This window comes from Somniosus microcephalus, chromosome 4, assembly GCF_052327205.1.
Source record: "Somniosus microcephalus isolate GS21.2 chromosome 4, FLI_Smic_1.0, whole genome shotgun sequence".
Taxonomy (NCBI): Eukaryota; Metazoa; Chordata; class Chondrichthyes; order Squaliformes; family Somniosidae; genus Somniosus; species Somniosus microcephalus.
Genome location: NC_140990.1, coordinates 345161015 through 345176023, shown reverse-complemented (window position 1 = coordinate 345176023; position 15009 = coordinate 345161015). Strand labels below are relative to the sequence as shown.

The window sequence follows — 15009 nt, the reverse complement described above, 5'->3', positions numbered from 1 at the left end:
GCCACATAATTAATAAGGAAGGGTTGCATAAGTCACCTGAAAAAATTGAAGCAGTTATAAAAGCCCCAGCACCTGAAAATGTTTCACAATTAAGGTCATTCCTGGGATTAATAAATTACTATCATAAATTTTTACCGAACTTATCAACTATTCTACACCCTCTTAATGATCTTCTACAGACAGGAGTGATTTGGAAATGGAACGAAGACTGTAAACGTGCCTTCCATAAATGTAAAGACTTAATCACATCCGAGAAAATTTTGGCTCATTACAACCCATCACTACCAATCAGACTGGCGTGCGATGCATCCCCTTACGGCATAGGAGCGGTATTGTCCCATAGATTCCCTGATGGCTCGGAACGGCCGATAGCTTTTGCGTCACGCTCATTGAATTCAGCTGAGCGTAACTATGCCCAGATAGACAGGGAAGCACTCAGCCTGGTATGGGGAGTGAAGAAATTCAACCATTACCTACACGGACAAAAATTTACCTTGCTGACTGACCATCAACCCCTCATCTCCATATTCAACCCTAAAAAAGGTGTCCCCATTATGACGGCACAAAGACTACAGAGGTGGTCCCTTTTTCTAGGGGCACACCAATACAACATTGAATACAAAGGGTCAAAACAGCATGGGAATGCTGACGGTTTATCACGCCTACCGTTGCCAACGATAGAAGAGGCACCTACAGTAGACCCAGAAGAGATATTCCACTCTACCATAGTGGAATGTCTACCGGTGACAAATTCTGCCATTGAAAGGGAGACAAGAAATGACCCTACTCTCTCACGGGTCTACGATTTAACAGTGAAGGGATGGCCAGCACATGGCGAACCACTGTTGCCAGCATTCTCGCAAAGAAGAGAACAGCTGTCAGTGTGCCGAGAAACCTTGATGTGTGGATCCAGAGTGGTGATTCCACCCAAACTCCAGGATAAAGTGCTAAAGGAGCTTCACGAGGGGCATCTGGGTGGAGTGAAAATGAAGAACCTAGCTAGGGCATTTGTATGGTGGCCAGGTATCGATGGAGACATCGAAGACATGACCAAGAGCTGCCTAGGATGCCAGAAGGTCCAAAATGCTCCGCCACAGGCCCCTCTACATCCATGGGAGTGGCCCTCATCTCCCTGGCAAAGGGTGCACATCGACTTTGCTGGTCCATTTATGGACTCAATGTTCTTAATCGCAGTTGATGCACACTCCAAGTGGCCGGAGGTAATAAAGATGTCCTCCACCACCACGGAAAAAACCATCACAGTATTAAGGACCATATTTGTCAGGAATGGGCTGCCGGAGCAGATATGTTCTGATAATGGACCGCAATTTGTGTCCGAAGAATTCAGAAAGTTCTTAAAGAACAATGGGATAAAGCACTACACGTCCGCTCCATACCATCCCGCCACCAATGGATTGGCTGAAAGGTTTGTCCAGACCTTCAAGAAGGCCATCAAGGCCATGGGTAATGAAGACATAAAACTTCAGCACAAGGTGGATAACTTCTTATTTGCATATAGGAATGCAACGCATATGGTTACTAACCAAACTCCCGCCATGATGTTCTACAATAGAAACCTAAGATGCCGGCTGGATTTGGTCAAGCCCAACATCCGAAGGGACGTGGAGAACCGGCAGTTTCAGGGCATGAATGAAAGGCCAACTAGGGCCTTCCAGATAGGCCAACCGGTTTTGGCCCGGGACTACCGTACCGAGAAATGGCAGCCTGGAACTATCTGCACACGATTAGGACCACTGATGTATACCGTGGACATCGGAGACAGCATAATAAGGCGCCATGCTGACCAAATCATCAAGTCATCCGAAAAGGGACAACCTACACCACCACTCTATACATCTAACGATGAAGTAGAGATACCCATATCTACCTCCGATCCGGTGATACTGGAGCCCGATGAACCCGACACTGGCCTTCAAGCCGAATCAGCCTTGCCAGAAGAACCTACTACACCACCAGAAACTACTACACCCCCGAGGCGTTATCCGGACCGAGTCAGGAAGCCTCCTGAGAGACTAACTTATAATTAATTAATACAGCAATGTATATTATTTTGCATATAACATGTAATTAATAATTACTTAAAATATGATGTACTAGTTAGCTAGAAGGGGAGGAATTGTGGTGTATGTGCCTTTAAGAGCCCCAGGTGTGCGTAATGCCGGTAATTGCCACTTGGGCTATATAAGCCTGTGTATTGTGTATATCCTTTAGAAACCCCCCCCCCCCCCCCCCCCCAGACTTGCTTAGTAAAAACCTATGAACCAACTCCTGTCTTCAGTGTCTTTATCTACACACGGACACTACACCGAGCAGGTACTGGCGCAGTTCGTCGCTCATGAACGACGAGCCCCTGTCGCTGTGGATGTAATTGGGGAAGCCAAATATGGCGAACAGGTCGTTGAGGCACCTGATGACTGTGGCGCTGGTCATGTCCGGGCAGGGGATGGCGAAGGGGAAACGGGAGTACTCGTCAATAATATTGAGGAAGTACGTGTTGCGGTCAGAGGAGGGAAGGGGCCCCTTGAAATCGACGCTGAGACGTTCGAAGGGGCGGGTGGCTTTAATCAGGTGTGCCCTGTCTGGCCTATAAAAATGCGGTTTGCATTCGGCGCAGACCTGGCAGTTCCTGGTCATGGTCCTGACCTCCTCGATGGAGTAAGGCAGGTTGCGAGCTTTAATAAAATGGAAGAACCTGGTGACCCCCGGGTGGCAGAGATCATTGTGGAGGGTCCGTAGCCTATCGACTTGTGCGTTGGCACATGTCCCACGGGATAGGGCGTCTGGGGGCTCATTAAGTTTCCCGGGCCGGTATAAGATATCGTAGTTGTAGGTGGATAACTCGATCCTCCACCGCAATATCTTATCATTTTTGATTTTCCCCCTTTGTCTGTTGTTAAACATAAATGCTACTGACCGTTGGTCAGTGAGCAGGGTGAAACGTTTACCGGCCAGGTAATGCCTCCAGTGCCGTACAGCTTCCACTATCGCCTGGGCCTCCTTCTCGACTGAGGAGTGTCGAATTTCGGGGCCCTGGAGGGTCCGTGAAAAGAAGGCCACGGGTCTCCCCGCCTGGTTAAGGGTTGCGGCTAGGGCGAAGTCGGATGCATCGCTCTCCACTTGGAAAGGGATGGACTCATCCACTGCGTGCATTGTGGCCTTCGCAATGTCCTCTTTTATGAGGGTGAAGGCCGCACGGGCCTCTGCCGTCAGGGGGAAGGAGGTTGACTTGATGAGGGGCCGGGCTTTGTCCGCATAGTTGGGCACCCACTGGGCATAGTAAGAGAAGAACCCTAGGCATCTCTTCAGGGCTTTTAGGCAGTGGGGGAGGGGTAGTTCCAGGAGGGGGCGCATTCAGTCGGGGTCGGGGCCGATGACTCCGTTTTCCACCACGCAGCCAAGAATAGCGAGGCGCGTGGTGCGGAATACATTTTTCTCTGTTGTATGTCAGATTCAGCCGTTGGGCCGTCTGGAGGAATTTTTCTAGGTTGGCGTCGTGGTCATGCCGGTCATGGCCGCAGATGGTGACGTTGTCTAGATAGGGGAAGGTGGCCTGCAGCACGTTCTGGTCAACCATCCGGTCCATCTCCCTTTGGAAGACCGAGACCCCGTTGGTGACGCCGAAGGGGACTCGGAGGAAGTGGTAGAGGCGACCGTCGGCCTCGAAGGCCGTGTACTGGCGGTCCTCAGGCCTGATGGGGAGCTGGTGGTATGCCGACTTCAGATCAATCGTCGAGAATACCCGGTATTGTGCTATCTGGTTGACCATGTCAGATATGCGGGGAAGTGGGTATGCGTCTAATTGCGTGTATCGATTGATCGTCTGGCTGTAATCAATAACCAGGCGCTGTTTTTCGCCGGTCTTCACTACCACCACTTGGGCTCGCCATGAGCTGGTGCTGCCCTCGATAATCCCTTCCCTCAGGAGTCTTTCTACTTCTGATTTAATAAAGCTCCTATCCCCAGCACTGTACCGCCTGCTTTTAGTAGCAATTGACTTGCAGTCTTTGGCGAGGTTAGCAAACAACGGGGGGGATTTGACCTTCAGAGTGGACAGGCTGCATACTTTGCGCGGCGTCGTGTTTAAATTCTGCCGGCTGCAGACTGTAAGTGGGGGCAGGGGCCCGCCATATGCCATCGTGACGCTCTCCAGATGGCACTGGAAGTCTAATCCTAGCAGTACGGGAGCGCAGAGCTGTGGCAGGACGAGGAATTTAAAATCTCTGTACTCCACGCCGTTCACTGTCAGAGTCGCTACACAGTAGCCGCCGACGTCCGCCGTATGGGACTTTGAGGCCATAAAGACCTGGTGGCGTGTGGGCATAACCGACAGGGAGTAGCGTCGCACCGTGTCGGGGTGGATGAAGCTCTCCGTGCTTCCGCAGTCGAAAAGGCAATTTGTGGCATGGCCATTTACCTTTACGTTCATCATGGACCTGGCTAGTTGATGGGGCCTAGATTGGTCCAGGGTGATGGAGGCCATCGTCGAGGTCGGTGGGTCGCTGTAGTATTCGCCCGCGCCGGGGGCCTGGTCTCGAAATGGTGTCCAAGATGGCGGCTCCCCCGCGGCTGGTGGTGCCCAAAATGGCGGCCCGCACGGCTCACACGTGGTTGGTGGGGTCCAAAATGGTGGCCTGCACGGTTCACACGCGGCGCTGCTGGAATTGGGGGTCGATTTCGCCCTGCACACTCTCGCGTAGTGGCCTTTCTTGCCGCATTTGGAGCAGGTCGCGTCCTTTGCTGGGCATTGCTGTCTGGGGTGCTTGGCCTGGCCGCAGAAGTAGCATTTCTGGCCTCTGGTCATTGCAGCTGTAGTTGGGCTGCTGGCGGCTTGTGGCCTTACCGGGTCCCAAGATGGCTGCTCCCGTGACATCCACGTGGCCATCCGGTCAGGGGGGTAGGCGTCCATGTTCTGGAGGGCCACGTCTAACGAGTTAGCGAGGGCCACCGTCTTCTGCAGGTCGAGCCCCCTCTGTTCCAGCAGCCTCTGCCGAGTATAGTTGGACTTGATGCCGGCTACGTAGGCGTCTCGGATCAGGTCTTCTGTGCATTCCTTGGCCGTCACCACTTTGCAATTACAGGCCCGGCCGAGGACTCTCAGTGCCAGTAAATATTCGGCGCCCGATTCCCCGGGGCGCTGTTTTCGGGTAGCCAGGAGGTGTCTGGCGTAGACCTCGTTAACAGGCCTCACGTATTGTTCCTTTAGCGTCGCGATGGCGGCTGCGTAAGTTGTGGCGTCTCGGATGATCGAGTAGACTCGGTGGCTCACCCGTGAGTTCAAGACAAGCCGTTTCGCGTCATCTGTAGTGACGGTAGTGCTGGAGGCCTCCAGGAAGGCTTCGAAACAGCTCAGCCAGTGTTCAAAGTTATTGGCTGCATCTGCTGCTTGAGGATCCAGGTCTAAACGTTCCGGCTTCAAGATTTGCTCCATGTCGAAAACTTAGTCAATAAAATTGATGCACTATCAACAGCACCAAAGACTACGAGTTGAACTTATACGACGTAGGCTTTTATTGACTAAGAACTGGAGCATGCCTCTGCTAGTGGATCCATCCTAAGAGCTCCCGGGGGAAGGGTGGTGAGTCACCTTTATGCCCGGGCTTAGGGGTGGAGCCAGGGGTGGAGACATGCCCGGACCTGTACAGAGTTAACAGTGGTTTACCACACCCTTCAAGTATTTATCCAATTCGTTTTTGAAAGTTACTATTGAATCTGCTTCTACCACCCTTTGAGGCAGCGTATTCCTGCATTAAAAAAAGTCTCATCTCCTCCCTGGTTCTTTTGCCTAACAGAGGAGCAGTTATCAGCCGTGGATACTCTGATCGACTGTATGAGTTTGGTGGTGGACGACGGGAAAGAAATGGAGGATCTCTTCAAAATCAGTAAAGTTCCCAATCCTCATTTTCAGCGGCTGTTCCAGGTAAAATAAGTTCTAAACCAGAATGTAACTTGTATATACATCGCTGTTAATAACATCGCAGTGCTTCAGCACGCTGCTGTAGGGTGGTATGTGGGTATCAGAGAATCGTACAGCACAGGAGGAGGCCATTCAACCCATCGGGCCTGTGCTGGCTCTTTTGAAAGAGCTCTCCAATTAGTCCCACTCCCTGCTCTTTCCCCACAGCCCTGCAGAGTTCTCCGTTTCAAGTATATATCCAATTCTCTTTTGAAAGTTACTATTGAATCCACTTCCACCACCCTTTCAGGTAGCGCATTCCAGATCATAACAGCTCGCTCTGTAAACGTTTCTCCCAATTTCCCCCTGGATTTTTTTGCCAATTATCTTAAATCTGTGTCCTCTGGTTACCCACCCCCCTGCCACTGGAAATCGTTTCTCCTTATTTACTCTAATCGAACATTTTGGTAAGAAAAATAAGGAGGCACATGTTACTTGGAAAATAAGAATCTCAGCCGGGTAGAGGAGCAAAGGGACCTCAGAGTACAAGTACACAAATCACTAAAAGTTGCGAAGCAGGTCGATAAGGCCATAACAAAAGCAAACCAAGCATTGGGGTTTATTTCTAGAGGGATAAAATTGAAAAGTAGGGAAGTTATGCTAAACTTTTATCAAACCTTGGTTAGACCACACTTGGAGTACTGTGTGCAGTTCTGGTTGCCATATTATAAAAACGATGTGGAGAGGATGCAAAAAAAGATATCCAAGGATGAAAACCAAAACTGCAAGGTTGTACCCATCAGGAAAGGATGAACAGGCTGGGTCTTTTTTCTCTTGAAAAGAGAAGGCTGAGGGGTGACCTAATAAGAGAGATTTGAAAATAGAGGGGAAGAGCAAATGTAGAGGGCATCAATATAAGACTAGCTGAAGTGCCCGGCGGTGCCGAGGCTTTTTCGAGGGCATGTTGTTGGAAGAGAGAGAGAGAGCGACTGGGGGGGTGGGGGAGGGAGGGAGGTGGGGGAGGGGGGTGGGGGAGGGAGGGAGGTGGGGGAGGGGGGGAGGGAGGGCAGGGGGGGAGGGGAGGGCAGGACGGGGGGGCAAGGGAGGGCAGGGGGGGGGGCGGGGGCGGGAAGAGGGGGGGAAGGGGAGGGGAGGCCCCCCCCGAGGGTCGCGCCCGCCCCACCCCCGAGGGTCGCGCGCGCACCCCCCCCCCACACCGAGGGTCGCGCCCCCCCCCCCCCAACCGAGGGTCGTGCGCGCCCCCCCCCCCACACCGAGGGTCGTGTGCGCCCCCCCCCCCCCCCCCCCCCCAACCGAGGGTCGCGCGCCCCCGAGGTGAAGACCGCCGGTTGCGGCTGTGCGAGACGGCCGGGGGGCCGGTTGCCAGGGTGACGCTCAGCAAGCCCCACCCCCCGGCCGAGCCAGAGAGAGACGCCGCGTCTCCGCTCCTGCTGCGCGCGCACCCTAGCGGCGCTGGGCTGAGGCTCGGCCCTCCAGCCTTCGAGTGGGGCCGGGAGGTGCCTAGCTCAGGCGTGGGTGCGAAGGAGAAGCCGAGGCTTCGAGGCCTACCTGGAAAAACGGGGAAAGGTAGGAAAATTAATGAGATTAGATAAGTTAATTCGTTTCTAAATCATTTTTTTAAAAAACAATATGTGTTTTAAAAGCAACGTTTTTTTTAAAGACGCAGAAAGCGGGAAAAAGAAAGGAAAAGTTTGGAATCAAGATGGCGGCGACTCACCTCGGTTCAGAACGATAAGGCCCGGCCACACACGCACCGATTGGCCCGGCGGCACACGCCAGCAACCCGGCGTACGATTGGTCGAGCTCGAGGTCACTCTGTCGCTAATGAGCGGATAATGAGATGCTAATGAGCGGAACGTTGAAGGTTTTTGGGATACCGCGGGCGCGATTTTAGCCCGGCCGAAACGTAAATACGCTTAAAACCGTCTCGGAAGCATAAGCTTTCTTTGGAGGTAACGCGCGCGTAGGTACGCCCTGTAACTTTCGAGCGCATACCCGACAGACGCACACGCGATGACAGACAGACAGAATGACAGACAGACAGACAGAAGTACCGATTTATATATATAGATATAGATAGTCAAGAAATCAAATAGGGAATTCAGAATTTACTCAGAGTGGTGAGAATGGAACCACAGAGAGTAGTTGAGGTAAATAATATAGATGCATTTAAGGGGAAGCTAGGTAAGCATATGAGGGAGAAGGGAATTGAGCGTTATGCTGATAGATGAGGTAGGATATACTTGCCATAGAGGGAGTGCAACGAAGGTTCACGAGATTGATTCCTGGGATGGTGGGACTGTCGTATGAGAAGAGATTGAGTAAACTAGGCCTGTATTCTCTTGAATTCAGAAGAATGAGAGGGGATCTCATTGAAGCATACAAAATTATTACAGGGCTTGATCGGATAGATGCTGGGAGAATGTTTCCCTTGGCTGGGGAGTCTAGAACCAGGGGCCACAGCCTCAGGATAAAGGGTAGGCCATTCATAAGAAATGGGAGCAGGAGTAGGCCAATCGGCCCCTCGAGCCTGCTCCACCATTCAATAAGATCATGGCTGATCTGATCCTAACCTCAAATCTTCTATCACTGTGCATCCACCCGAACCCATGTGATCTCCCGGGAGAGGCGAAAAACCAGATAAAGACCCAATGGCCAATTTGGGGGAACAAAATCTGGGAAATTCCTCTCCGACCCATCTAGGCGATCGAAATTCTTCCAGGAGATCACTCTGTCCCTATATTTTCTACAGTACTTACCTTCTGTAAAGGCGATCTCCACCCCAGCCAGGAACAGGAATTAAACCATCTCCTGAAATCTAACACAGAATTAGAACACAGTAGGAGCAGAACAAGGCTACACGGCCCCTGGGCCCACTCCACTACCCACAGGGCCATGACCATTCCGAACCCAGACTCATGTCCAATTTCCTGCCCGTTCCCCGTAACCCTTAATTCCCTTTACTTCTAGGAAACTATCTATTTCTGTTTTAAATTTATTTAATGATGTAGCTTCCACAGCTTTCTGGGGCAGCAAATTCCACAAACCTACCACCCTCTGAGTGAAGAAGTTTCTCCTCATCTCAGTATTGAAAGAGCAGCCCCTTATTTTAAGATTATGCCCCCTAGTTCTAGTTTCACCCATCATTGGGAACATCCTCACTGCATCCACCCGATCAAGCCCCTTCACAATCTTATATGTTTCAATAAGATCGCCTCTCATTCTTCTGAACTCCAATGAGTAGAGTCCCAATCTACTCAACCTCTCCTCATATGACCACCCCCTCATTCCCGGGATTAACCGAGTGAACCTTCTTTGTACTGACTCGAGAGCAAGTATGTCTTTTCTTAAGTATGGACACCAAAACTGTATGCAGTATTCCAGGTGCGGTCTCACCAATACCTTGTACAACTGCAGCAATACCTCCCTGTTTTTATATTCCATCCCCCTAGCAATAAAAGCCAACATTCCATTGGCCTTCTTGATCACTTGCTGCACCTGCATACTAACTTTTTGAGTTTCGTGCACCAGGACCCCCAGATCCCTTTGTACTACAGTACTTTCCAGTTTCTTGCCATTGAGATAATAACTTGCTCTATGATTTTTCCTGCCAAAGTGCATAACCTCACACTTTCCAGTATTGTATTCCATCTGCCAAATCTCTGCCCACTTACTTAGCCTGTCTATGTCCCTTTGCAGGTTTTTTATGTCCTCCTCACTCACTACTTTCCGTCCCATCTTTGTATCATCTGCAAACTTTGATATGTTACACTTGGTCCCCTCCTCCAAATCGTTAATATAGATTGTAAAGAGTTGGGGACCCAGCACTGACCCCTGCGGAACACCACTAGTTACTGGTTGCCAATCTGAGAATGAACCATTTATCCCAACTCTCTGCTTTCTGTTAGAGAGCCAATCCTCCACCCACGCCAGAATATTACCCCCAATCTCGTGATTTTTTATCTTAAGCAATAATCTTTTGTGTGGCACCTTGTCAAATGCCTTTTGGAAGTCTAAATACACTACGTCCACTGGTTCCCCTTTATCCACCCTGTATGTTACTTCCTCAAAAAACTCCAGCAAATTTGTCAAACATGACTTCCCCTTCATGAAACCATGCTGAGTTTGTCCTATTAAATTATGTTTATCCAAATGTCCCGTTACTGTCTCCTTAATAATGGACTCTAACATTTTACCAACCACAGATGTTAGGCTAACAGGCCTATAGTTTCCAGCCTTCTGCCTACTACCCTTTTTAAATAAGGGTGTTACATTAGCAGTTTTACAATCTGCCGGGACCTTTGCTGAGTCCAGTGAGTTTTGGAAAATTATTACCAATGCATCCACAATCCCTACCGCTACTTCCCCCAAGACCCTAGGATGCAAGCCATCAGGTCCAGGGGATTTATCCGGCTTGAGTCCCATTATTTTACCAAGTACCACTTCCTTAGTGATTTTAATCGTATTTAGTTCCTCCCCCCCCTAGAGCCCCCTGTTTGTCCAGTGTTGGGATATTCTTAGTGTCCTCTACTGTAAAGACTGATACAAAATAATTGTTCAGTGTTTTTGCCATCTCCATGTTTCCCACCATTAATTTCCCGGTCTCCTCCTCTAAGGGACCAACATTTACTTTAGCCACCTTTTTTCTTTTTATATAACTATAGAAACTTTTACTGTCTGTTTTTATATTTTTTGCTAATTTACTTTCATAATCCATCTTCCCTTTCTTAATCAATCTTTCAGTTATTTTTTGCTGTCTTTTAAAGACTTCCCAATCTTCCATCCTCCCGCTAGATTTGGCTACCTTATATGCCCTTGTTTTTAGTCGGATACTATCCTTAATTACTTTACTTAGCCACGGATGGCTATCTTTTCTTTTACACCCTTGTTTCCTCAGTGGAATATATATTTTTTGGAAGTTGTAAAATAACTCCTTAAATGTACACCACTGATCATGTACCGTCTTACCCTTTAATCTATTTTCCCAGTCCGCTCTAATCAATTCCGCTCTCATACCTTCATAGTCTCCTTTATTCAAGCTCAGCACGCTTGTTTGAGATCCAACCTTCTCACCCTCTAATTGAATATGGAACTCAACCAGGTTATGGTCACTCATTCCAAGGGGAGCCTTTACTAGGACATTTTTAATTAATCCTGTCTCATTACACAGGACCAAATCTAAGGTTGCTTGCCCCCTGGTCGGTTCAGTTACATACTGCTCAAGAAACCCATCCCTAATACACTCAATGAACTCATCCTCAAGGCTGCTCTGCCCAATTTGATTTGTCCAGTTAATATGATAATTAAAATCCCCCATAATTATAGCTGTTCCCTTATTACAAGCCTCAACTATTTCCTGATTAATACTCCTTCCAACAGAGTTGCAACTGTTCGGAGGCCTATAGACTACACCCACTAGTGTTTTTTTCCCCTTATTATTCCTTATCTCCACCCAAACTGTTTCACTACCCTGCTCCTTTGACCCAATATCATTTCTCTGTATTATAGTGATTCCTTCCTTTATTAACATAGCCACCCCACCTCCTCTCCCTTCCTGCCTGTCCTTCCTGATTGTTAAATAACCTGGTATGTTTAATTCCCAGTCATGGTCACCCTGCAGCCATGTTTCTGTAATGGCCACAAGATCATACCCATATGTTGTTATTTGTGCCGTTAACTCATTCATTTTGTTACGAATGCTACGTGCATTCAGATAAAGAACTTTCAAATATGTTTTGTAACACTTAGTTCCTGTTTTTTCCCTTTTTAGTACTTTACTTTTTGCTCCATACCTTCTGTCCCTTCCTGACACACTCTGTTTTTTAATTCCCCCACTGCTATCTAAGTCTATGACCTTCTCTGTTGTCATTTCTATTATTTGCTCTCTAGAAACCTCCCCCCCACTAATTAGTTTAAAGCCCTCTCTACAGCCCTAGTTATATGATTCGCCAGGACTGAGATGAGAAGAAATTTCTTCACACAGAGGGTGGTGAATCTTTGAAATTCTCTACCCCAGAGAGCTGTGGAGGCTCAGTCATTGGGTGTATTCAAAACAGAAGTTGATAGATTTCTGACTAGTAAAGACATCAAGGGATATGGCGATAGGGCCGGTGAATGGAGTTGAGGCAGAAGATCAGCCATGATCTCATTAAATGGCGGAGTAGGCTCGAAGGGCCGAATGGCCTACTCCTGCTCCTATTTCTTATGTTCTTATGAAGGATGGGAGGAAGCTCGAGTGGAGCATAAACACCGGCATGGACTGGTTGGGCCGATGGCCTGTTTCTGTGCTGTATATTCTACATCGGATCACATATAGGATTCTATGTAATTCTATGTACGCCAGCTGGGGCTGAACCAGTGATTTATAACGGTTTAACGTAACTTCCTTGCTTTTGTACTCTATGCCTCTATTAAATGAAGCCATGGATCTCGTATGCTTTTTTAACAGCCTTCTCAACTTGTCCTGCCACCTTCAAAGATTTGTGTGTGAACACCCCACAAGTGGCTCTTTTTTTATTATTCGTTCAGGGATGTGGGTGTCGCTGGCAAGGCCAGCATTTATTACCCATCCGTAGTTGCCCTTGAGAAGGTGGTGGTGAGCTGACGCCTTGAACCGCTGCAGTCCGTGTGGTGAAGGTACTCCCACAGTGCTTTTAGGGAGGGAGTTCCAGGATTTTGACCCAGCAACGATGAAGGAACGGTGATATCCTTCCAAGTCAGGATGGTGTGTGACTTGGAGGGGAACTTGGAGGTGGTGGTGTTCCCATGCGCCTGCTGCCCTTGTCCTTCTAGGTAGTAGAGGTCACGGGTTTGAGCGGTACTGCCGAAGAAGCCTCGGCGAGTTGTTCTTATTTTCCAAGTAACATGTGCCTCCTTATTTTTCTTAGCAAAATATTCTGAAAGAGTAAATAGGAGAAACGATTTCCAGTGGCAGTGTATCTTGTAGATGGTACACACTGCAGCCATGGTACGCATGTGGTGGAGGGAGTGAATGTTTAAGGTGGTGGATGGGGTGCCAATCAAGTGGGCTGCTTTGTCTTGGATGGCGTCGAGCTTCTTGAGTGTTGTTGCACTCATCTAGGCAAGTGGAGAGTATTCCATCACACTTCTTACTTGTGCCTTGTAGATGGTGGAAAGGCTTTGGGGACTCAGGAGGTGAGTCATTTGGTGCAGAATACCCAGCCTCTTACCAGCTCTTGTAGTCACAGTACCCAAAATCAGCAAACTCAGACATGAAATGGATTAATAATCAAATTAGTAGTGACATGAAAAGGATAAAAAGACCTCCACAAATCCTATAGGCATCTATCTATCTATCTATCTATATATATATAAATCGGTACATCTGTCTGTCATTCTGTCTGTCATTCTGTCTGTCATCGCGTGTGCGTCTGGCGGGCTATGCGCTCGAAAGTTAACAGGGCGTACCTACGCGCGCGTTACCTCCAAAGAAAGCTTACGCTTCCGAGACGGTTTTAAGCGTATTTACGTTTCGGCCGGGCTAAAATCGCGCCCGCGGTATCCCAAAAACCTTCAACATTCCGCTCATTAGCATCTCATTATCTGCTCATCAGCGACAGAGTGACCTCGAGGTCGACCAATCGTACGGCGGCTTGCTGCCGCGTGCGGCCGGCCCTCCTACAGTCGAGTGACGGGACGATTGACCAATCCTACGCTTTGGTGACCTGACGGTCGACCAATCGGTGCGTGTGTGGGCGGGCCTTATCGTTCTGAACCGAGGTGAGTCGCCGCCATCTTGCTTCCATTCTTTTTCCTGCTTTCTGCGTCTTTCTTTTCAAATATACATTTCCACCAAAATAAAATTGAATTTATTAAATTGTTTTTAAAAAAATCACTCATTTGTAAACCTAACCTGAACATTCTTTTTCCTACCTTTGCCCGTTTTTTTCTTAGGCCTCAAAGCCTGCGCCTTTCTTGCCCAGCCAGGCCCGAGCTAGGTGATTGCGCTTCTGCTAAGCTCCTCACCCCCACCCCCCCCCGCCGTGTCACGTTACCCAGGGCAATGGCGTCAGCCACGAGGGTCAGGGTGCGCGCGCAGCAGGAGCAGGTGAGACGCGGCGTCTCTGTTCCGCGCTCGGCGGGGGGGGGGGGGGGAGGGGCTCGGCCACTGGCCGTCTCAGAGCCGCAATCGGGCTCGGCCGGGGGGGGCGGGGCTCGGCCGCCGGACGTCTCTCAGAGCCGCAATCGGGCTCGGCTGGGGGGGCGGCGGGGCTCGGAGAGCGGGGCTCTCGGCCGGGGGGGGGGGGCTCGGAGAGCGGGGCTCTCGGCCTGGGCCCCCCCCCCGCCCCACCCCTTCCGCACCCCCTTCCCCTTCCCGCCGCCCCCCCGCCCTCCCTTCTCCCCCCCGCCCTTTCCCCCCCCGCCCCCCTCCCCCTCCCTTCCTTCCCCCCCGCCCCCTCCCCCTCCCTTCCTTCCCCCCCGCCCCCCCTCCCCCTCCCTTCCTTCCCCCCCGCCCCCCTCCCCCTCCCTTCCTTCCCCCCCGCCCCCCCTCCCTTCCCCCCCGCCCCCCCTCCCCCTCCCTTCCTCCCCCCCGCCCCCCCTCCCTTCCTTCCCCCCCGCCCCCCCTCCCTTCCTTCCCCCCCCCACCCCTCCCCCTCCCTTCCTTCCCCCCACCCCTCCCCCTCCCTTCCCCCCACCCCTCCCCCTCCCTTCCTTCCCCCCCGCCCCTCCCCCCCCGCCCTTTTCCCCCCCTCCCTTTCCCCCCCCCCGCCTTTCCCCCCCTGCCTTTCCCCCCCCGCCCTCCCTTCCCCCCCCGCCCTCCTTCCCCCCCGCCCTCCCTTCCCCCCCCCGCCCTCCCTTCCCCCCGCCCTCCCTTCCCCCCCGCCCTCCCTTCCCCCCCCGCCCTCCCTTCCCCCCCCGCCCTCCCTTCCCCCCCCGCTCTCTTCCCCCCCACCCGCTCTCTCTCTTCCCCCCCACCCGCTCTCTCTCTTCCCCCCCACCCGCTCTCTCTCTTCCCCCCCACCCGCTCTCTCTCTTTCCCCCCCCACCCGCTCTCTCTCTTCCCCCCCACCCGCTCTCTCTCTTCCCCCCAATCGTACGCCGGGTTGCTGGCG

The 15009-nt window shown here is 51.0% G+C and overlaps 1 protein-coding gene across 5 annotated transcripts in view; it reads left to right on the top strand.

Moving 5' to 3' along the window:
- LOC147120739 (DNA repair protein Ku80-like) overlaps positions 1–15009 on the top strand; it is a 197389-nt gene that overhangs the window by 79548 nt on the left and 102832 nt on the right. For all 5 annotated transcript variants that reach the window (XR_015078230.1, XM_085986974.1, XM_085986973.1 and 2 more), the window contains one exon: positions 5811–5938. Coding sequence is in view for 4 of the 5 variants with exons in the window: in XM_085986974.1 (XP_085843100.1) it covers positions 5811–5938 (128 nt within the window). In the remaining variant the exon portion in view is untranslated. The remainder of the gene's footprint in view (positions 1–5810; positions 5939–15009) is intronic.